At 38.4% G+C, this 24,273-nt stretch overlaps 1 protein-coding gene across 2 annotated transcripts; it reads right to left on the reverse strand.

Annotated features, from left to right (window-relative positions):
* Positions 1-74: 74 nt before the first annotated feature.
* Positions 75-24,273, reverse strand: LOC108086267 (sialin). 2 transcript variants are annotated; one of them, XM_041775608.2, is made up of 7 exons: positions 23,951-24,273; positions 12,241-12,291; positions 2,472-3,005; positions 2,034-2,404; positions 1,841-1,973; positions 1,044-1,285; positions 75-973 (listed from the first exon to the last, which is right to left on the reverse strand). In XM_041775608.2, the coding sequence occupies exons 2-7, from the start codon at positions 12,278-12,280 to the stop codon at positions 794-796; spliced, it is 1,500 nt and encodes a 499-aa protein (XP_041631542.1). In that variant the 5' UTR covers positions 12,281-12,291; positions 23,951-24,273; the 3' UTR covers positions 75-793. The 2 variants fall into 2 exon arrangements, with proteins under 2 accessions (XP_041631542.1, XP_070143244.1); XM_070287143.1 differs by lacking the exon at positions 23,951-24,273 and adding an exon at positions 14,763-14,959.

Below are 24,273 nucleotides of genomic sequence, written 5' to 3' on the forward strand. Positions count from 1 at the left end.
TCCCCTCCCTCTTCCCCTTTATATTTCACATATATAAAAAACATTTTTAACATTCAGCTAAATAATAGCTTGACTTCTTCTTTTCATTTTTTTTCCGAGTTACTTTTTATTATGAACTTAGAAAATGTTTAAATTAATTACATAAATAAGCAAAGTATAGTACAAAGTTATATTATGATTTAATATCAACTTAGCTACACTATCGGCGTATCTGTATGTATTTATATTTCTGCTACTTGCATAATTATTGTATTTTTTGTTTATCTAAGCTAAACCATAGTTGGGGCTACTTTTTAATATAAATTAAACGAAACATATCGAGCACAGAGCAGATCCTGTTCTCCTCCATGCTCTCTGCGGACATACAGAATACTATAATCATTTAGGCTACAGATACATATATACATATATATATGCATATTGTTACAGTTACAGACATAGACGTAAGTAGCTCTCGCGGAGCTAGCTCTAAAGTAAATATTACTTATAAATATAGTCAATTTCCATAAAGCAGACATGGGCATCGGTGTACAGTGTTGGTTGTATGAGAGTTTTTGTGTGTATGTTTTTTAGTTTTTGTTTGAAGAAACCTCGCACAGTATCTCTAAAAAATAATGTCTTTCATTCATGTTTTTCTCCTGGTTAGGAAAAAACGAAAACCTCGTAAATCTCAGACGTGCTCGGTAGCAACAACTATAACTTGTGCGGATGATGTGTATAGGTGCTGGTGGTGGGATGCTCAGCTCGCATTGGTTTTCCTTTTCTTGCCATTTTCACACTGAGAGTTTCCTCTTCACTTTTCATTCTTGAGCGGCACACCCTCCTCTTGGGTAACATCGCTGATCTTGACGCGCTCTGGTGGGTTGTTCCAGGGCTGCAGTTCGCCACTGCCAAGAATGGCAAAGACCACGGCTCCCGAGATGTAGGTGGCACCCAAAATCCAGAAAACAATTTGCCATTGATGGAAGGATTTCTGGAGAATATGGAAATATATATACAAATTAATAAAGATACCCAAGGGTTTATTGGAGAATTAAACTTACATCGTGGTAGGTGAGGGCCCCCACCATCCACGTGGACAGGAAACCACCAAAGGAGGACAGAGTGTTGGCCAGTCCGAAAATGGTACCACCAAAGTTGGGTGCAATATCCAAACCATTGCCCAGATAGCCAGCAGTAACAGCTCCATGGGCAAACAGGGCTAGCGAGAAGATGGTGACAGACCAAGTGGCATCATAGCCTAGGAACACCTGCAGAATCATCAGCAGGCCGGGAATGACAAGAGCTGTAATTAAAAGAACATTTTATCTATTTATTAAAGATGATAGTAAAAGTATTTGTTAGCATTTTACAAAACAAAATAATTATTTAAATTAGGAATAATTCCTTAACCAGAGCCAGCACAAAATTCTATTTCTGTTGAACTTGAACTTATATATATTTGTATTCTTTTTACTTATAGTCTGCAGTTTATTTATTTTGGCTCTGGTATTAGGTTTTTTGAAAGCGTTTTTTCCAAGAAAAACGTCGCATAGAATTTATGAGATTTTGTTGGCTTAGTCAATAAGTAATATTTAAGTGCCAAATTAGTTATATATCAACAAATGAAATTATTAGCAAAGGCTTTTAATACAAAAACGTCAACATAAACCATAAACATAAAACCTTTAATTTTTATTGTTTTAATTATAATTTTTTGGCACTTTCTTTGGCTTAATAACACAAAAATTAAATCCTTTTGCAAGACTCTATCTTATATATTTTTAATACCAAAACTCTGCCTTAATTTTCCACAATTTACTTTATTTATAAATTCTCATTTATTTAATTTTCCACTCACCAAAAGTCGTAAACAGCTTCCTGGTGGCTGTCGTGCTCAGTGTCCCCTTCTTGCGCAGGTAATCAGCCAGGTAGGACGAGGCCACAGCCATGACGTACTTGCCCAGATAAGGCAGCGACGAGAACAGGCCGTTCTGCAGAAGGTCATTGATTATTAGTAAAGATAAAGTCCAACTGTCAGTCAATTAACTCACCTGCTTGATGTCGAAATGCAGGATCTGGGACATGAACGTGGGCAGCTGATTGACCACTGTGAAGAAGCCAAACACAGCCAGGCCGTGACAGATGATGATGGCCCAGACGGCGGGCGAGCAGAGAAGCTGGCCCCAGGGCACGTGGCTAGGACGCTTCTTGGAGGTGGTTGTGCCAATGGCCTCCTCAATCTCACGCCTTTCCTCGGCCGTAATGCGGGGATGTGTGGCAGGAGTCTCATAAACAAAGGTAAACCAGGCCAAGGACCAAAGCAAACCCACGGCTCCTGTCAGATAGAAGACGCTGGCCCAGCCAGCAACGGAGATCAGGTAGCCGCAGATGGGCATGGTTATGGCAGCGCCCAGAGAGGAGGCTATAAGATATAACAATAATAAATCAAATAAATATTAAACAAACAAGAAAAGAGTCAAAAAACCTACCCATCATATTAGACATAAACTTGGAGCGCTCCATGGGCGGAATCCAGACGGCGGCCACCGGGTGAATGGCTGGCCAGGAAGCGCCCAGCATGAAACCAAGCACCACTCGCACCACAATCAAAACCACATAGTTAATGTGCGCCGCCAGCGGCGTGATCAGGGTCAGCAGACTGGCCCACAGCATGGAATGTCCAAAGACGCGGCGACCGCCAATAAGCTCAGCCAGGCGACCGCCAGGCAGCTCAGTGAGAATGTAGCCCCAGAAGAAGCAGCCCAGCACAAAGTTGGTCTGGTAAGTGTCCCAGGGGAAGCGCTCTTCGTACACATCCACGCCATCCGGGCTGGATGTGGTGACGGAGGAGGAACTATTACCCGTCGTGCCATTCCCCGCCAGAGTTCCATTACCAGAGGAGGCAGTGACATTTGGCCGGACCATGTCCACAATGGCTATGGTAAGATTGACTCTGAGGGCATAGTTCAGCATGAAGCCGAGCATGGTCAGCAGGTTCAGCACTTGGCGGCATGACAGGAAGTCTGGAAGAGAAGCAAGAAAGTTGGCATTAGATAAGGTATGAAGCAAGGTCGGCGGGCATTGCTACTGGCAAAAATATAAACCGAGACTCTGGGTCGTCCAAAAGGTTGGACACTTAAAATTCGCCATTGGAATATTTCCAAAAGCGAACGAGAACATCAGGCCACTGACTAGAGCCACTGGAAACCGAAGCAAACCCAATTTCTGATAACAAAACTTGGCTTTACTTAGCATATGACAGCGGGGAATACTTGAGAAGAATAACCTACATATGTAAATCTCTTCATATAAATCCATTAAAAAATGTTTGTTAACAATCATGTAAATCGAAATAGAGATAATTAATATGGGTTTTTAATTCAAAATTAATCATCAGCAATCCAGTTACTCCAATAAAAAACGCCACCTTAATCTACATAAATCGTTCCCATTTAAATCCGCATTATAAACCCTTACAAAAATTTCGTTAACAATCATGTAAAACTAAAATGCTATCAGGTTTCGCCCTGATCACCCCAACCTATAATTATCTGATGTAATCGGTTGTTTTCATTACACGATACCAGGCCCAGATAAACGCATTAATTACCCGCAACTAATGGGCCAATAAAATCGCAGTGACAACTCTGCCGGGGATGTGACCTCAATAGCAAAACACACACCGAAAGGCATATGAATTTGATTTGAGGATCGAAACTGTCTGAGTGGGTGCAGCGACTCTTGGAGTTGAATCAGCTTTTTGTAACTTATATTCAGGAGGATCATTAAGTGGCGACCCATAATCACTGCCGGCCGCTTTCCGCCTGTCATCTCTCGCTGAGTGTCAGCGGACTCTCTTTTTGGGGCGGTTATTAAGTGGCAAAGTGCATTGCTCGGAATCGAAAAATATATAAATTTCGAGTGCCGTTGAACTCCATTGGGTTTTTGTATTATTTTTCGTGTAAATTTATAATCTGACCGAAGGCTTATTGATCGGCGATAAACTCGCTCCAGACGACTTTCCCAGCGGCAGCTGGAGATTCGCTATCATCTGGACAGCAGACTAGTCCAGTCGGGGCTAGTCTATCGGCTGTCTGGCCAGGTATACACGCCCACCCCCTCCACAGGTAGCAGATTATAGCCTCAATATCATGTTAATGTCATGCAAAATGGTTTAAAAAAAACAGCACTCTAGTCTAGACATCGTCGAGCTCCATCAAAAGCGGCGGCGCAACAATAAACCGAGACACACTCAACTTGTATTCAAATTAGCACTCGAAAATAACCGAAACTGAGCCATCAAAAAAATAAGAATAAAATACAAAAATAACTAGTCATGTTTGCTATAAATTCTCAAATCCATATAACCAGAAATACGTGCCCGAAATAATACACAACGCAAAAAATCGGCAAGGTTTCAGATATATAACACCAACTTCGACCAGTTTTGGATTAGGATCGAAGCCAGAGTTTTTAGAGTTTTTTGGGTCTACGTCAATGGGAAAGTTTAGATCATTAACGAACGACTTATTGGTCTCTGTTAATTTCTGGGGCATGTCTTGACACCTGACACCTCTACTAAAAACAAAAAACCGATGCTAAAAGAGCGTGTGCCGCAAATTACCAAGGATGGATTCCAGTTTCAGGGAGGATTTTATTATGAATCGAAAATTATAAAAAACTGAGTTCTATACAAATTCAGCAAATTAAGAACTAAGGTTCAATTTCTAAAAATTAATAACAAAATGTATGAAGATATTTCAAGTATATTCAAGTTTCATTCCAGTTAACCAACTTTATTAAATTATCTTCTAATTAAAAAGGCAATCCCGTTGATAATTTGATGGAATTAAATTTGTATATGGACTCTAATTTATCTTAATGAACTCATCAAGGGTTTTCTCTAAGCAGATCTTAGTCACCAGAGTCGTAGCTCCTTCCAAGAATTTTAATAGCTCAAATAATAAACTCGTTTGCCTCCGAGCAAAGGCCTCTTGATTAATTGTCGCCTCGAACTGTTCTTTTGGATTTCTTTTGTTTGCCGCTAAAAACTATTTTTTTTTTTGTTTCTGTTTCAGTTCATCTTCTCCTTTTTTTTTTTTTGGCAATAAATTAGCCGAAGGCTAAAGCTTGATGTTTACAACCCAAAACCGGCTAAAAAAGCTCCACAATATTTGGGTTTGACAAACGGTTTCTGGGAATTTTCAAATTAAACATTGAAAGCGGAGCCTGAACTTAAAGATCTTTTTCACTTTTTTTCGCACTGAATCTTAAAGCATTTATTGGCTGAAACAAGTTCCCCTGAAATACATAAAAAAAAGAGACCCCATCGAAGAAGGGCAGAAACTTATAAATAGCTGGCAAAAAAAAAACGAAAACGTGATACTGGAATTACTTTAATTTTTATGGCGCGAGGCAACAAGTGAATTTGGGGTTCATTGATTTCTCGAGAAGGGAAACTGCCGAATTATTCAACAAATTCGTTAATTAAAACTCAGCACTTGAAGGGAAGATGAGTGATATTTTGTTTGTATTTAAATTATTTCAAAAATACGCATATCCGGCACTTTTAGTTGACGCAAATGCAAAATTTTAAAACATTTCTAAGTACATTTTCGTCTGTCGTTTCTTCTATTCTATATAGTATGCTATATTCTATCTGTTTTATCTGTGTAGATTGCCGCTTTCCTTTACACTTTCGGCATTCTATTTTTATATAGAGGCAAGATCTTTGAATGCGGGCACTGGGTACACACCCTCCTCCGATAATCCCATACTCTTAGCTCTTGGTTCTCTGTTCGCTCTCACGATTCCTGACCTTCAAAAATGGTTCACAAATCACCGCCAAAATGGGGGGAACCGGGTGAGAGTGGCGGTGAAAGTTAACCACCTATATCGTCATTGATTTTATATATTTTCTCTTCGCCAAGAAAAAAAGAAATAATACAAAATCGCATGTGATCTGGTGGAATGTCCTCAACTTTTGCGTGGGCCTCCCATGAAAATTTTCCACTGACGTTCCTGTTTGCCAGCCTTGTCGTTGTTGTGAAATTCGGTTAAAAGTCCGTCCATCGACGTCACACTAATAATGCGCACTATTCTGTCAAGGTGCCAAGTCAATTTTTTGTCATGGGACTGGGGACTGGGACAGGCGCTGGCAACGCTGCGTATGAGTTATGGCGAAGGCGCGCCAACCACGAGCCCACTTTTCTGATCTGTTTTCTAGCCGCAGCACCATCATCACACCCACATATGGTAGATACACTAATTGCTATTACTGGAAGTTCTCGATTACTAGTCACTGATATTTAACAAATAATATCTATTTAAGAAAACATATTCTTTACAATGGCATATGGAAAACTTGATCATGTTTACAGTGGGCTTCATATGGTTTTTTATTTGGAATATCTTTAAGAATGATCACAAAGACCTTCAGCGAAATAAACGGAAATTAAAGCATCTAAGGTCATTTTGCGAATTGTGTCCATTAACGTATGCACTCTATATAGTATAGATATATATGTAGTGATCGATTATTGTGAGCTGTCTGAATTTATTTAAGAGAAAATCGTTGTGGACTATATATGATGTATATTTGTAAGCAAGCTAGCCAAGAAAATATTTTATTAACGATTATAAAAACATTGTTAAAATAAAATATATCAACAATAGTCATCAATTATTATTTAATTATGCACCAAAAACTATTTTAATTTATATAAATGAGCCAAGATATTGCTTTCTAAATAATATTCTAATAATTTTCATTTGATTAATAATTTCCATATTAAAATCAATATCACATCTTTGAAAATAAGTCCCAATTCCTATAATTACAAATATCATTTATTAATAATCCATTAATTAATTGCCAAAACACCTTAGATTTGGCACTAATAATCCTAAAACTAATAGCTTTCCATTAATTAAAATACTGCAAAATGCACTGTACTTGTAAACTCGTGACAGACCATACGTACACTTGTCTATATCTATACCTATATACTACATTGTTTTGTCGGTTGGATGACATTGCCGCCTGTCGCCTTCTAGCGGCAATTATTGGCTTTGTTATGCTGGCTAACTGCATTTCCGTTTCTAACTGATTTACGGAACTGGCCTCGTTCACATCGAGTGGCTTCTAGGCTCTAGATGCTAGAGACTCTCGATTCCAATACCCATTCCAAGCGCTTTTTGTTTGTTTTCGTGGTCGTGTGCGCCTTGTGTTGTTTGCCTGGCCAATTGCCATGTTCATGTGGAACTGGTTCTACTTCAACAATGCAATAAGCTAATTAATTGCTGAATTATCGTGCCAATTGCTGTTTGTTAAAGCCATACACACCCTTCTTCGAGTGTCTGTCTGTCTGTCCGTCTGTGTGTATTCTTATCACTTTATTGTTGGGTGATTTCCCAGCTGCATTGTGTGAGATTTATTGGCCTTTCCAAGGGTCTCCAGTGCCACAGCATTGTCCTAGATTTGATTCGACGCCGTCGCTCCTTGCCTTTCAGAGAGAAATCTTCCATGGAAATTTACAATTGCACTTGTCGCGCTTTGTTGCGGCCAAAGTGCAATCTCATATAGATTTACAACATCGTCCCAGACTGATGATGATAATGTCTGGCAAATTGTTGGCTTTGCAGACTGTTTCTCTGGCAGGAAATCAAAAATCTTTTATTGACTCTAAAGCTGTAAATTCGCCAAAGTAAACGTCATAAAAGGCACTATCTTAATCTCTGATTCTCAGTATTTGTTACACAGTAATAAATAAAGTTTGAGATAGGAATTGTAAGGAATTTTATCATAAGATATATATAAGAAAAAGGAAATATAATCGGGGTTCTACAAGTTCTTTACTAGAAAATTCCTTTATTTCCAATCTCAAAAATACCAAATAAAATCTTTCTTAACTATAGAATCTCTCTAATTTTTCCCTGTGCCTCTGAAACCTCTTGAAACCAGCATAAGCAATGCTTATTTTTCCCTCCTCATAAATGTATCTTGAAGCTGTCACTTCCTCTGCACTCCACGTATCCGTATCTCAGACATGCACACACGTGCCGGGCTAATGAAGAGCTACAGGTTGTAAACAACTTGTCACGGGGTCTCCAACTGCCCCTTCTCTATCTCTAGCCATATGCATATATATAGTATATAGCTGGCAAAAAAAAAAAATATATAAAAAGGGGCTCGTCGTCGTCGTCGTTCGTTCAGTGGACTCTGGCGGCCTTATTGTTTTCTGGGATTCATAAACACTATCAGCGTGCTATTTCGCCAATAGTCGAAAACTATAATTATTTCCTGAACTTTGGCACTCGCCAAGCTCATAAAACTAAGACACGCCTTGCCTTGGCAAACCAGGGGCCGGACTTGGACTATATTTAAACATGAGTGTATAAAAATATTATGGGTTTCGGTAACTTATCAATGGAAATGAAATGAAATTAAATAAAATGAAATGGAAGCTCTACTTCGTCTCAACTTTTTCGTTGATTATCGCATTCAGACAAGTGTCCGGCGAGAGAGCTCGATTATTCCCCGGGGTCTCGTGGGTCAAAGCCAGCATTGTTTTCCACTGTCTGAGGGCACACCAGATCGTTTGATTAATTTAGCGACGCATAATTGCCGGCATACTTGAAATTTCTGGTTGTTAGTAGTTCGCCCCTTTAAATAGAGCCATTAAAAAGTGTGCCATGTGCAACGGAAGTACTGAAAAAAACCCGAGTACAACCTGAAATTACAAGCAAACTGCAGTACAAACCTTACAATTTCAGCGTAAACAACTCCAAAAATTCCAAGAAATTCAATTACGTCAATTAAAATCAATTTTTTGTTATTGAGAAAGACGAAAAAAACAAAAACTGGACCTGTCGTGTCTTAATTAATGCATATTTAACCATAATGACAGAACAATCGAACGTTGGGAGTTGCCTTCTCATGTCATTCATCAATATATATATATTGAAGGGTATAGCAAACACACAGCGTCATATTGGCAAAAGTTTAATAACAATTTATCGTAGAAGCGGAATGAATAAAGCACATGCTCATTATTCATTACTTGTGGCCGGGGCTTAGCCTGGGAGCTGTTTGATTAATTCCAGACGACGGTGACGACCCGAAGTCTGTTGCCATGGGTGAATACCCGCCCGGCCCCACTGATTCAAATGTGGGATTCAAATGCGAGTTCTAATGCCATTCCTCCAGGGGGAACTCTGATAAGCAGTTCGGCGGGGAATTGTTTCGGTTTCTAAACCAAACTAGACTTATTCCCTAGAAAATTAAGTACTACTGCTTATTTAGTACGCAAAACAAATATATTAAATTGCCTCTGAAAGCTTTTTTTGTTGCTCGAATTAGTGTAAAATATTTAAGGTGAATAACATTTTTAGAGTGGCAAAAAATATACAAAATTGAGAGCCCACCAATTATAGCACTTGATTTTAAATAGGTTTTTACTTGACGATTTTTAGCCTTACAAAAAACGTTTAAAATATTTTATTTAAAAGGTTTTCCATTGCTTTTATATTTTTCCAACGAGAAAGAAAATTATTTTAAGAACTGCTTATTTAGCAATTCATTTTTATAATCATAATTTATTAATTTAAAGCACTTTATTCTTTATTTACCAAAACCTTTAAGGTTTTTCCGCTTATAAATCCTTCATTTATTATATTTCTCCTTTATCGTATCCTCTAAATCACTTAAGCACCTTCGTCAACCTAAACAAAGTACAATGCCAATCAATAATATTAATACTAAAAAAACCATAAAAGTCTATCATGAATCACACCTAGCCATGTATAATTGCTATATCTACAGTTCAGTTCAGGGCAAGGTTGGGGCGTGGGTGCAAATTACACGAGTCTGTAATGAATGGCAATACTCTAAACGAATTGCATTGCATTATTTTAATTTAAATTTTAAATGTTAATTGAATCACTTTAACTGAGTTTTTTCACAAACAAACTGTTTAAATTCCCTGTAATTACATGGTATAAACTGAGATACAGTTGTTTTTATATAGTTATTAGGGAGAGTTTAGGTTTTATAAATAATTTATTCAACTTTTCTTTAATACAATTTTCCAAGAAATTTTATTAAATAATAATATTGTATATATTTCTTTTAGCCGTCCATTTCATTTCATTAAGTTTAACTTTTAATTTAAAGACTAGAATAGTTTTCTGTATAAAATCTTCGAATTTAAAATTGTTAAAAATGAGGATAAATATTTAAAAATATGGGTACATATTCTGTATGTTAAATGTAATAGAAAATTACAAATTTCAAAAGCCTTTCTTTATTACTGTTCCGAAATAAAGTGCGTTTCGTCAGACGCATTTCTCACCTGCCTGCACCGGCTCCCATGACTTTAGCCTCCTGCTAATTGCCCGCTTTGATTTTTGGTTAGAGCTTTTCGAATTATCTACAACCCAACAATGTGTGTTCACGGGGTCGACGGAATGTGCACTCGGGCATGCGATCGAGCACCCACTGCCCCCCACTTGACAGAGACTCCTCCCCCTCCTAGGCCTGTCTGGCTGATTGTCTGACTCTAAAGTGCTAAATAGCTCATGAGCAAATGTACGAATTAAACAGTAAACAGTCGGATGACCATAGCTGATGGACTATTAAAAATTTCGCTACAACAACAATCGAATTGAATCGACAATTAATTGCGAAACGTACTGTACTCAGAATTAAGTCCATGAACCAAACTTTCCATGCGGAATAACGCCGATTTCATTGACAGCATTTCCAGTGTGTTTAGTTAGCGTGACTGCGCTAATTTGTTTGCATAGTTTATGCGAGTGAGTTGCTCCTCGGAAATGTCATAACAATGGCGTCATGAGGTCGACCAACTGCGCAGCGACCAACTGGAGAGTCACCAGGCGTGGGCGTGGGCGATAGTCCATATCGATGTCATACCGCTTCGGACATGGGAGGAGTGTCACGCACAGGATGGGATATACACGTATGTAGATATGTATATATATCTACGATGTCAAAGATCGGTGGCGGAGTCCGTTCCGAAAAAGTGTGACAAGGTGACGGACAGAGGGCGTAACGATTTCATTTCTGGCTATTTTTAGATTGACACAGAAAGGGCTCTACGCATATCGCACCTTCAACAATAGCCCACGATAAAGGTGGGTTAATTATATTGATATATGGATTTTATATATAACATAATCAGAGAGCTTTTGGTTTAATTTATTTGTGGTTTATATGGATATATTTTATTCCCAGAGTAAATACAAAAACTACAGAAATTACAAGGATTTTTAAAATTCTATTTAGTTCCTGATGATTTTTAGAATAGTATTTGAATGAAATATATCCAGAAATATAGCTCCTAGCCCCAATATAAAACTTCCCTCCCTTAGTTTTTCCTCCACAAAAGGACTAGCGGAAAAGCGATACTCAATCAGCATTGAATTTATCAATCAAAATGAGCCAGCCTCCTTCACATTCATCGCCCAATTGATTTGTAACCTCAATTCGACTTGTCTCGTTGACACCAATCAAATAGTCATCAAACCGTGAAGCCAACTGTTTCTCCTGCTCAATTTGTTTATGTTAACCGAATCTCAATTCAATTGGCCAACTGGTGACCATGGCGCGCCCCATTTTTGTATTTTTCTCCTATATTTTTTTACAATGTCGTCATGTGCGGTTTCTGGGCCCTGTTATCGATGCGCGTCTAGAGGCAACAACAAAAAAAAGGGGCTCGGCTGCGGCTTCGGTGCGGTTAACTGACACTTTGTTCTGGCATTTTCGGTGGCCACGACAGCAGGTTGGAATATATTTTGCAAATTAACTTGGCTAATTAACAGAACTATGTTATATAACTTATATTTATAATTAAGAGAATTAAAACTTTTTTTATTAAAATAAAAATGATTTGTTTATGTATTTAAAGTCTTTCAGGATCATTTGTTATCTTTAAAATGTTGGTACATCTTTAAAAGCTTTTGAAAGGCAAATAATTTTTTTTACTATTAAAAAAGAAGACTTAAAATTAAAATATGTGCACTTAGAAGCACCAATAATTTTAACACTACTACATTTTTTAAGTATCATCATTTATATATGACAAAATTGAATTCTGGAAAGTTCGCTCTGTTATGAAGGTAAATAAACATTAATTTCACAATTTATACGTTATTCCCATCTATAGAAGTTCACCTGTATTCTAACTGGCATTTTGGGAATTTTCACAGGTGATATCATTTACACGTTTATCTACTTACTTCGCACTCTGTGCAGTCCTCCTTTCTCCGTGTTGGACATGACGTCTGCCTCTGCAAATGGAAATATACCAGAAATCAGCAAATTGTCTTTTAAATTGAAAACGAAATAAGATAAAAATCTGGAGAAAAAAAAACCAAATCGAACGATATATTAATAGTCTGAAAAGTTAATGAAACTTTTTTCCGGAGTAACCGAAACGATTTTCGGTATCTAATCTTATCGCCGGTGGTGTCTCGTGTTTGTACCTGAATGTGCCCACCAATAAGGAGGTCCAAGTGGCGGCGTGTCTGTCCCATGACTCAAGGCAATTATATCACAGACCGAGACTGCTTAGTTTAGCTCATTCATAACTATACCGGATTTCCCCCTCCCTGACCGTGATCCTCTCCAGCTCTTATCGCCGGCATGGCCCGTTATCGTTCCCGTCTGCGTCTTCAAATATATGCCGCCTCGAGAAATCAGAGAAAATGCTAAATATAATTGAGACACGAGAATGGGGAACACACACGGACGACACTCAGTGGAAGTTGTGCTAACTTGGCTTTTTTTTAGACAAAATTGGTAAGGGAAAAGATCCCCGAAAAAATATAGATAGAGCTATCAGCTTGACAGGCTCTTAATTTTTATGATTCAGACTCTGATTTTCACAGTAATTTTTAAGCTTATAACTAAGAATTGCAGAAGGGGAAGAATTTTATCTACAATAAATATATTTTTTATTCCAAGAAAACCCCCATTTGAAGATTTAAGATCGACTGTTTTACACTTTATAACTATATATTATTAATTTAGTGCATGTTAAAATATTATAAAATAATTTTTAAGTTATGTTCCTATTTTATTCTTAATAACAAACGAAATTTTGTAGCTTCTAAAACCTTCCTCTTTATATATATATATTTTTTATAAAATCCCTCTATCATATTTTCTTGCCAACTTCTGCTATCTTTCCCTGTTCATATCTGCTGGCGCCGCTATAAATTTCCCGGGGTGGAAAATTCGTTAGCTTTATGCGATTTGCTGCATGCTAATTATCGTCAGACACACACGTGGCATACAAACTTAGGACTGAAGTCAGCAGTGCCTAGCAACTTGACGACTTGGTCCAATCAATTAAGTTTTGGTTTGTACACCGCGAGTCGTTTTAGTCAATTTGTGGTGCAAATATTTGCTGGCGTCTAGGCAACAACTACAAAAAAAGAAATAAAACAAAACACACTCAACACCCGCATGTGTACAAGAGACACCCATACCCATATGTAGGCAAGGACACACCAAATTATTATTGTCCTTGCCTGGGACAATATTGGGTATGTTATTAACCCAATGAAAAACGGCATCTGTTGTGTGGGCATTGACTATATACGACTTCTATATACGCACGTCATCATCTTCCGACTTTTCTATATACAAAATAAACCCGTATAAAAATTAGCCTGGGCTGAGTTTTCTCGCAGTTTCCTCGACTAGGAGGGAGGTCAGCAGCATCTCGCATAAAAGCTGTTATACGGCTATAACCCATATTATTAGTCACCGAAAAGCCAATACAACATTGTATACATTTATCGGAACAACAAATAATTGCTTAATTTGCGTGTTTTTTTTTTTTTTTTTTTTTGTTTACAGAGAACCCACAATGTGGTTGATGATGTATCAGTTTCACTGTTTAGTTTAGTTTAATTTTTGTTGTTTTTATCGCAACTGTTGCGTTAATCTTGGTTTCACGATTGAAACTTAATTATGAGTTAATAGTTTGATAATTAATTAGAGGGAAACTTAACTATTAATTTTTGTATTATTTTAAATTTTTGTTACCAAAAACAGTTTAAATTACTGTAATTTGTATTTAGCTTAACTGTTTGATTAACTAGTTAAATATTATATTTTATTAAAAATATATTTTCATAGTGTTAAAAAATAAATACTATTATTATTTGAATATTAATAGTTACGAAACCCTTTCATTTCAAGTAAAAAATCAACTTTTTATTTAATAAATTGTGTTAAATAAATGTCTTAACCTATAAAACTTATATTTTATTTTATTTAATTTTATAACACAAGAACTTTTATTTATTAATATATAAATTTATGTCACTTTTATAAGAAAATCACTCACTTTTTAGCTAAGAAAACCATCAAACTAATAGAGCATAGAAATTATTGTATGTATAAACCATAAAACTAAACCGTTTCAAATTTTGTTTAATTATAATTATCATTCAATTTTTTAATTTTATTAAATATTTTACATTAAAGCTTTAAAAACGATTTTTTTTATTTAATTAAATATTTTACATTACAACTTTAAAGACACGCACTCACTCTCATTTGCAAATAAATCATCCTTTAATCAACATTAAAACTCTCACTACTCCCTAAAAACCCTTTAACACCTCATTAGAAAACCAGAATAATCTCGATTTTGGCTTAATTAACCGTCACTTGGCAATAAATAATTGTAAATGCAACACACTCGCTACGGTTTGTTAATAATATTTGCATTAAATGTGAAACCCACCTCTTTTTGCACTCGACGTTTAACCGCAGCGACAACTAACGAACAACGTTAGTTGTTTTTATGGCAAATTATATAATTTGTTAAGCAGAAACGGATAACAAATCTATATCTGTATCTGTATAATTTGTTTTAACGGCTATTTGCATATAAAAACAAAAGCGAACAACGAACGGAAGCCGCAAGAAACCGCACGTGCGTTCGAAAAACAGTTTTCAGCGGGGGATTTTTATACCCTTGCAGGGTATTATAATTTCAGTCAGAAGTTTGCAACGCAGTGAAGGAGACGTTTCCGACCCTATAAAGTATATATATTCTTGATCAGCATCAACAGCCGAGTCGATCTAGCCATGTCCGTCTGTCCGTCTGTCTGTCTGTCCGTCTGTCCGTCTGTCTGTCTGTCCGTCTGTCCGTCTGTCTGTCTGTCTGTTTCTACGCAAACTAGTCCCTCAGTTTTAAAGCTATCTGAATGAAACTTTGCATATAGTCTTCTATATGCTCTCACTGCTATATATGTCGGAACGGGCCGGATCGGACGACTATATCATATAGCTGCCATACAAATGTTTGATAAATTTTTAGAAAAAAAATTATAACTTTGCTGTTTTTCAACATATTTGCACTATTTTTTAAATATGACCATTTTATATTATTCCTGAATTTTGGTAAAAATTTTATGAATATCGGACGACTATATCATATAGCTGCCATAGGAACGATCCGGAAATTAATAGAAAAAAAATTACAACATCTTTGTTTTTCAACGAATTTTTATCTTTTTTGAGATAGTGTCATCTTGTATTATTTTATAATTTCATATTTAATTTTATGAAAATCGGACAACTATATCAACAACTATATATAGAAAAAAATTATAACTTCTTTGTTTTTCAACGAATATTTATCTTTTTTGAGATATGGCCATTTTGTATTATTTTAAAATGTAATATTTAGTTTTATGAAAATCGGACGACTATATATTATAGCTGCCATAGGAACGATCGAAGAATTACAAGAAAAAAGTCGAACTTCGACAATTATCAACATATTTCACATTCTTCGAGTATGGCATTTTTAGGATTCTAAAATTTTAATATTGATATTATGAAAATCCGACAACTATATTTTATAAAGGGCGTATTAATATTTTGAATATAAATTAATACTTTTTTAGTATTTCATATATGGGCTTCACATTTTTTATATTACTAATATGTTTTGAATTTACATATATAGCTGATGTAAGATATATCTGACCAATTCTGCAATTGGCAATTGACTTCTCTTAGCCTCTGCTGAATTGCAGACTCTCCAATAAAATTAAAAGGTTATCGCAAAGGTTAATATTTCAGACCCGATATACATATATCTGTCACCTGTTATTAAGTTAAGAAACGGTAACATTCGAGGGATACATGCTGAAGTTGGTGTCAGGTATAAATGCAGCGCTCGCATAACCCTTAAATCATAACCTGATACCTGTTAGCAACATAACACGTGATCAATGTTGCACAATTGCATAAGCAAACAGGTATCAGGTATAAATGCAGCCCTCGCATAACCCTTAAATCATAATTTGATACCTGTTAGCAACATAACACGTGTTCAATGTTGCACAATTGCATAACCAATCGTATTACCTGATATATACCTGAAGTAGAGTCAAAAGGGTTAACCCTAAAGGTTGTTAACAGGTAATATAAGGTGCCTATTTATTTGCGCACATTTATAATCCGCGGATTAGTATTATCACGACAGTGACAGTGACAACATATACCAGTGCATCGAGTATTTTTATATTGTGTGAATGTATACTTTTAATCAGTGTAAAGACAAATAGTGTGTGTGTGTGTGTGTATATATATATCTCTATATATATAAAAGTGTACAACTATTTTTGGTAAGTTATACATTTTGTTTTTAAATTGTTAAATTTGGCCACAATTTTAGCAAGTTTTGGTTTGGGCATGTTTTGAAAAATTTGCCTCAATATATTTCGATTTCCTGTGGATACCATCGTTAGAGGGATTAGCTTTTTCAGCGTATAGTTTGTTTGAGTTTTAAAACGCCGTTAAGTTTATAGCGGCGTTTTAAATCTCACAAGCTGAACCCCCTAAAAGAATCTACGGTGGAAATCGAAATATAATGAGAACAATATTAAGTAAGGACATGGAGGCCCGGAGCACAAAATCGATCTTAATACATTTCAGATTTTAGAAACATACATTTAACCATATTATCTAACCATTTTTTAACAGGAACGAAAAGAAAATGCCACGCACATCTTCTTTATCTCAGGAGCAGCGTCGCCAAGCCGCACTTAGGAGAAGTCGCGCTCAATACGCTCGAAATGCTACGCAAATTAGAGCCCGAAATGCCGAGCACAATGCCTTTGTCCGCTCAGTGAATCCGGAGGTTGCACAGGAGGCTCGCGCTCGAGATACCGCAGTACGCTCTCAGAGAAGGCGTAGTGAACGAGTCCGAGCGCGGGAACGATTAAATGATGCAGCATCTCATGCACTCGCCAGGCAGAACTCTGAGGAGCGACGACGACAGCAGTCGCAGGATACTGCGGCTCGGGCTACCTGGAGATCGCTCGAGGAAAACCGCGGTCCAGAACGTGCACGGGATGCTGCAGCGCATGCACTCGCCAGGCAGAACTCTGAGGAGCGACGACGACAGCAGTCGCAAAATACTGCGGATCACGCTACCTGGAGATCGCTCGAGGAAAACCGCGGGCCAGAACGTGCACGGGATGCTGCAGCGCATGCACTCGCCAGGCAGAACTCTGAGGAGCGACGACGACAGCAGTCGCAAAATACTGCGGATCACGCTACCTGGAGATCGCTCGAGGAAAACCGCGGGCCAGAACGTGCACGGGATGCTGCAGCGCATGCACTCGCCAGGCAGAACTCTGAGGAGCGACGACGACAGCAGTCGCAGGATACAGCGGCTCGGGCTACCTGGAGATCGCTCGAGGAAAACCGCGGGCCAGAACGTGCACGGGATGCTGCAGCGCATGCACTCGCCAGACAGGACTCGGAGGAGCGACGACGACAGCAGTCGCAAAATACTGCGGATCACGCTACCTGGAGATCGCTCGAGGAAAACCGCGGGCCAGAACGTTCACGGGATGCTGCAGCGCATGCACTCGCCAGGCAGAACTCTGAGGAGCGACGACGACAGCAGTCGCAAAATACTGCGGATCACGCTACCTGGAGATCGCTAGAGGAAAACCGCGGGCCAGAACGTGCACGGGATGCTGCAGCGCATGCACTCGCCAGACAGAACTCTGAGGAGCGACGACGACAGCAGTCGCAGGATACTGCGGCTCGGGCTACCTGGAGATCGCTCGAGGAAAACCGCGGGCCAGAACGTGCACGGGATGCTGCAGCGCATGCACTCGCCAGACAGGACTCGGAGGAGCGACGACGACAACAGGTTCAAAACACCCTCTCTCGCTCTAACCGGAGGGCACAAGAGGAAAATAGGAGGGCCGAGAGAGCACGAGACGCCGAGGTCCACAGAATCACGAGGAACAACCCAATAACTCGGGCACGGGAACAACAAAGGAACACAATGCATCATCGGAACACCAGACTTCAGAGGAGACTTCGGGAGCAGCAAATTCAGGAAATGGCTGAGGAGCGGCTCCTCACATACAGGTCTATTTCCCAAAATCGCCAGGCTGAATCTGCAAGGCAGTCTCAGCGGAATATTGCTTCTAGAGCCGAACTTTCCATGGATGAAAGACAGGATCAACGGGAACGCCAACGCCAAAGGAACCGAGCCACTGCGAGGGAACAATATCGACGGAATATCAAGGATGGACCAACTGAATGCTGTGTATGCTGTGGAGGAACATGGTTTCCATCGCAGGTAAGTGGTTTAAACAAAATTTCTATATCTGCTAAGTATCCTGCTTTAGATGTTGACAACGCATTTTATTTAAGTAGGAAATTTCCAAGTCCGTCCGGCAAATATCAGTTTTGCAGCACATGTCGTCAGAGTGTTTCAAAGGGTAAATTACCTTCCCTTTGCCTCTCTAAAGGCTTTGACTTCCCAGATATCCCCGAGTGCCTTAAAAATTTAACATGTCTTGAGGAGCGCCTTATTTCTCCACGAATTCCTTTTATGCGCATTATCTCCCTAGGATATGAAAGGCAATGTGGAATTAGAGGTGCAGTAGTAAATGTTCCGATTTCGGTACCTGATACTGTAAACGCGCTTCCTCGTTCCTTTGATTCGACTCATGTCATACAGGTTCACCTTAAGAGGAAGCTAGAATATTCTCATAATTTCATGACAGAAACAATTCGACCCGCTCGGGTCCTTGAAGCTGTTCGTTATTTAGTTAACACTGAGCTTTACAGAAAGCACAATATTGCTTTTAATGGGAGTTGGCTTACTCAAATGGGAGATCGAGAAGAAATCCCTTTTATCGCAGATGAAGCCGACCGAGAGGAGGTGGAACAGCTATTACGCCAACTACCCAATTCTCAATTAAATCGACCAGAAGAAGATTTAAATCCAGGCGGTCATGAAACCCTTTTAGAAAATAATGACACTGCTCTTCAACGTATAGCTTTGGCCCCCGGAGAAGGGCGCCTGCCAACTAATTTAACCCTCGATGAAGATGCAGAAGAACTTTCGTTCCCAACAATCTCTTGCGGTGCTGTTTTCAAAGCAAAAACCACCTACGCAAAAAAAGCAAGATCGCAAATTCGTTTTTACGATCGTCGTTGTGCAGTAGTACCTAAGGTACTTTATATGTACAAATTTTACGAAATGCAGCGAATTCAAAATTCAATCTCCATTGCCCTTCGTAAAAAATCAGGTTCCGTAACTGCTGCCAATGTGATGGATAGTTCGTTTGTTGACAACCTTGTACAGCATGACGACGGATATCACATTCTAAAAGGTCTTCGATCCGCTCCAGCTCACTGGGAAGCTGAGAAAAAAAAAGTCATAGCTATGATAAGGCAATTTGGGCTGCCTACTTTTTTTATAACTTTTTCCGCAGCGGAATCCAAATGGAATGAACTTTTGGTGACTCTTTCTCGTCTATTGGATAATAGAAATATTACAGAAGACGAAGCGGCATCTCTTTCTACAGCCGAAAAAGCTAGATTAATAAGATCTGACCCAGTAACATGCTCCCGATACTTTGACTTTAGGTTTCGACAATTAATTAAATTGTTCAAAAGCTCCGAAATTTTTGGCGAGTTTACTCTGGTCCATTATTATTGGAGGATAGAATTCCAGCACAGAGGATCGCCCCACTCTCATGGAATGTATTGGTTTTCTGGCGCTCCAAAGCTAGAAGGACCAGAAAATTCCGATCAAGTGGTGAGTTTCATTGATCGTTTTATTACAACCACAGGGGACGATCCTGAATTGCAAGAAGTAATTCAATATCAGCGGCATAAACATAGTTCTTCGTGTTTAAGAGAACTGCGTGGCCAGGAATTCTGCAGGTTTCAAATGCCATACCCTCCAATGCCTGAAACAATGGTTTTGTTTCCGTTAGAAGACAACGAACCCAATGTTGAACATTTTAAAGAAATGTTTAAAAAAATTAAAGAGCTTTTAAAGTCAACTTCCGATGAAGAAGCAGCCGTCTTTAATAATTTTGAAAACTTTCTTACCCATCTACAGATAAGTTTTGAAGAGTACAAGTTCGCCATCCGATCAAGCTTGAAAAAGCCTCAGGTATTTCTTCGCCGCAAATTTTCCGATAGGTTGGTAAATGCTTATAACAGGGATATCCTGGGCCTACATAGGGCAAACATGGATATACAGTTTATCTTAGATGCATTTGCCTGTTGTAGTTATATAATTAACTACATAAACAAATCGAACCGTGGGGTGTCGCAACTGCTTCGAGAAGCCATGACTGAAATAAGCCATGGAAATATTTCAGTAAAAAGAAAGTTGCAGCATCTCGGGAGCAAATTTATTAATGCTACGGAAATATCAGCCCAAGAAGCAGCCTACAACATTTTAGGCTTACACATGTCTGAGGCAAGTGAAGGAAATATTTTTGTAAACACTTGCCATCCAGATAAAAGAGTTCGGATAGTGCGATCTAATAGAGAATTAGAGCAGCTTCCTGGGAACTCAACTGACATTTTCGAGCAAAACTTGCTTGATCGGTACGTACAGAGGCATGGAGACTTAGAATCGATATGCCTTGCAGAATTTGCAGCTTGGTACAAATTTTCCAAGGTAAACGCACCATCAGAACCGTCCAACGAAGATTATGATGAAGCGATCGACTTGGAACTAAATGAACAAAATCCCATTTCTAACCAAAGCTACCAACTGCTAGATGGAACTGGGAGTGTCAAAAGACGCAAGCATGCCTTAATTCTTAGATGGGTTCGCTTTAGCATAAACTCTTCCCCTTCTGATTATTTCAGAGAGCACGTAATGCTTTTCTTCCCATGGAGAAATGAAGAGACTGAACTTCTTTCGAATGACAATGAAATGACATTCAGAAATAATCATGAAATCATTAAGCGCAACAAAGAGCAATATGATGTGTTTGATGATATGGAACTAGAGAGAGTTCTTCAAGATTTGCAAAATTTTGAAAGAGAAGATAATGGGCTTCTACCTCAGGAACCTGCCTCTCAATATCTAGATGAAGAATTTAGGGCCTTGGCGGTACCAAACGTCGGACAAAACGTTAATATACTCCAAGATGACAATGCTGTAAATAACACAGAAGATGGCGAACTTCAACTAATTAGACTTCCCCCGTTAGTTTCTGATGATAACCTTTGCTCGCTGTCCAGGTCGCTTAACGCAAAGCAACGTCAGTATTATGCCCACGTAATGCATAATATAGCAGCCAAAAAAACATTTTATGAATATGTTGGGGGAGGTGCTGGAGTTGGCAAAAGCAGACTGATTTCAACTATATATCAGTCTATAACTTGGCGAGCTAATAAGCTACCGGGAGCAACGGATTCTGCAAAGGTCTTACTTTGTGCTCCTACTGGAAAAGCAGCTTTTGGAATTGGAGGACTTACACTTCATTCCGTTTTCTCACTTCCAGTGAATCAAACATCAGGTCCTTTAAGACCTTTAAGCAATGACTCCATAAACACAATGCATTGCAAGCTAATAGACCTCCAATTAATTATCATCGATGAAATCTCGATGGTCGGATCTAAAACGCTAGGATATTTAGATCAAAGACTTCGACAAATTTTTAGAAGCCAAGACGTAGTTTTTGGCGGTAAGTCTATTATAGTGTTTGGAGATCTGAAGCAGCTGTGCCCAGTAGGAGATCGGTGGATATTCCTAGAGAATATCTCAAATCCGTATAACATTCTGGCTGGCACAAACCTGTGGAGTAATTTTAGGTATTTCGAGCTAACAGAAATAATGAGGCAACGGGACGATCATGCATTTGCTTTGGCTTTGAATAACATGTCAGAAGCTAACATGACAGATGCAGATGTGGTGCTTTTTAGGCAAAGAGTTGTCACGCCAAACGACGTTCCGGATGACGCAATCCACTTATTTGCTTCCAATGACGAGGTTAATCAGTACAACGCCTTAAAGCTCGCTCAAATCGCCACAGAAGAGTTTGTTTCAACTGCCATAGATACTGTGAAATCAGCTAATATGTCAGTAAGAAATAAAGAAACAACTCTCAGAAATGCCCAAAATATGAAAACGTCCGAAACCCAGGGACTGCCATATATTCTGCATCTAAAAACAACAGCAAAGTATATGGTTACCGTCAATATAGATACAAATGATGGACTGGTAAATGGGGCAACAGGCCAATTAATGCAGATTGACAACTGCATGGTAAACAACGTTAGGTTAGTAACAAAACTTTGGATTAAGTTTTCAGATCCTACAGTTGGTGCCATGGCCAGGTCAAAAGTTCGGAGAAATGATCATCCAGATTGGACTCCAATTGAAAAAACAGCTCGAGTATTCCAATGCGGAAGCTCAGGACATTCTTCGGTTGATCGAAAACAATTCCCTGTTGTTCCTGCTGAGGCTATAACTATACATAAAAGCCAAGGAGCAACCTACAGCAAAGTCGCAGTGCACCTTAAAAGGGGCATTAAGCGAGCTTCGCTTTACGTAGGTTGCAGCAGAGCAACAAGCGCATCGGGTCTTTTCCTTTTAGGAGACTTTGTTCCTCCAACTAGATTTGGAGCTACAAATGTCCAAGCAGAGCTAGAAAGCTTAAGAGGTGAAAAGGCCTTGACTACGCAGTATGAATTATTGATCAATGGGGATAATGCCATCTCCATGTATTATCACAACATTGAGTCTCTTCGCGCTCATCGCGAAGACATTGCCAATGACAACATTATTTGTTCTGCAAACTTTTTATGTTTTGTTGAAACCTGGACTCTTCCCCAGGAAGAGTACAACTTAAGGGATTTCGACATTATCAGAAGAATTGATAACAATCGGTTAAATGGTATTGGGAAAAACGGAATACTCATATATGCTAAACAAAGTATTTCGTCAAATGTGCAATTTCTTTTTGAGACAAAGAAATCGCCAAGTCCCAGAGCAACCTATCAATCGATTGTTTTTAAATATCTTGACACGTCATTTATAATTGTGTATAGGAGTCCCGGATTTCCTATTGCAAGATTTCGAAATGAAATTAAATCTGAAGTTGAAAAAGTACGCAGAATGGATAATAATAAAGTGGTAATATTAGGAGATTTTAATATCTGCAGATCCTCAGCGAGCGATGTTTTGGAGGAATTTTTGAATGGACATAATCTTTTGTCATTGAATAATTCTGCAACGACAAAACACCAAACCCAAATTGATTGGATATTTTCTGACTCTCGAGTTCCAGAAGCTGTTGCCCTTACATATAAAACACCTTATAGCCATCATGATGGTATTTTTTTTAAATATAGCTTGTAAGAGTGTATACTTAAGTTATTTAACAAATTATGGCTATAAGTAGAATTTATTGTAAATATAGTATTGTAAATATATAAAAAAAATTGAAAATATTAACAAATTTTCCAATATATTTCATATTTAGCTATAATTTCCCCCTCGTGGATTGAGACCTTGTCGTGGTGTGGGGGCTTAGTACGTGAATTTCGAAAAAAATAAAATTTACTGAAACTAACCGCAATCCTTACTTAAACTTAAACTCTTAAACTATTTTTTATTTTTTTACTTACTGCAAGGGTATTTCAACTTCGGCTAGCCGAAGTTAGCTTCCTTTCTTGTTTTTTTTATTTTTTAGTTTCTGAACAGATTAAGTAGCAAGCTCGAAGCACTCCCGGACAGCAGACAGCTTTTACTTTATTTTTATTATTTTTAGAGTATTGAACGGACAGCTGTTGATTATTTTTGAAACAGCATTCGGGAGGTGGTGACTACTTCTGCTGGCGCAAGCGCAGGCGATTCTAGAACTGAGTCGAACGATATTCGAAGTCGGAGCCGAGTTCGATATCAAGACTCGAAACTGTTCACTCGGAGCGTTGGAACTGAACTGAAAATG

Source organism: Drosophila kikkawai, chromosome 2L, assembly GCF_030179895.1.
Source record: "Drosophila kikkawai strain 14028-0561.14 chromosome 2L, DkikHiC1v2, whole genome shotgun sequence".
Taxonomy (NCBI): domain Eukaryota; kingdom Metazoa; phylum Arthropoda; class Insecta; order Diptera; family Drosophilidae; genus Drosophila; species Drosophila kikkawai.

Coding starts and splice junctions, on each gene's coding strand:
- LOC108086267 (XM_041775608.2), bottom strand. CDS start 12,280: ATGTCCAACACGGAGAAAGGAGGACTGCACAGAGTGCGAA. Junction 1,286..1,840: donor GAAGCTGTTTACGACTTTTG/GTGAGTGGAAAA, acceptor TTTTAATTACAG/CTCTTGTCATTCCCGGCCTG. Junction 974..1,043: donor GGGCCCTCACCTACCACGAT/GTAAGTTTAATT, acceptor CATATTCTCCAG/AAATCCTTCCATCAATGGCA.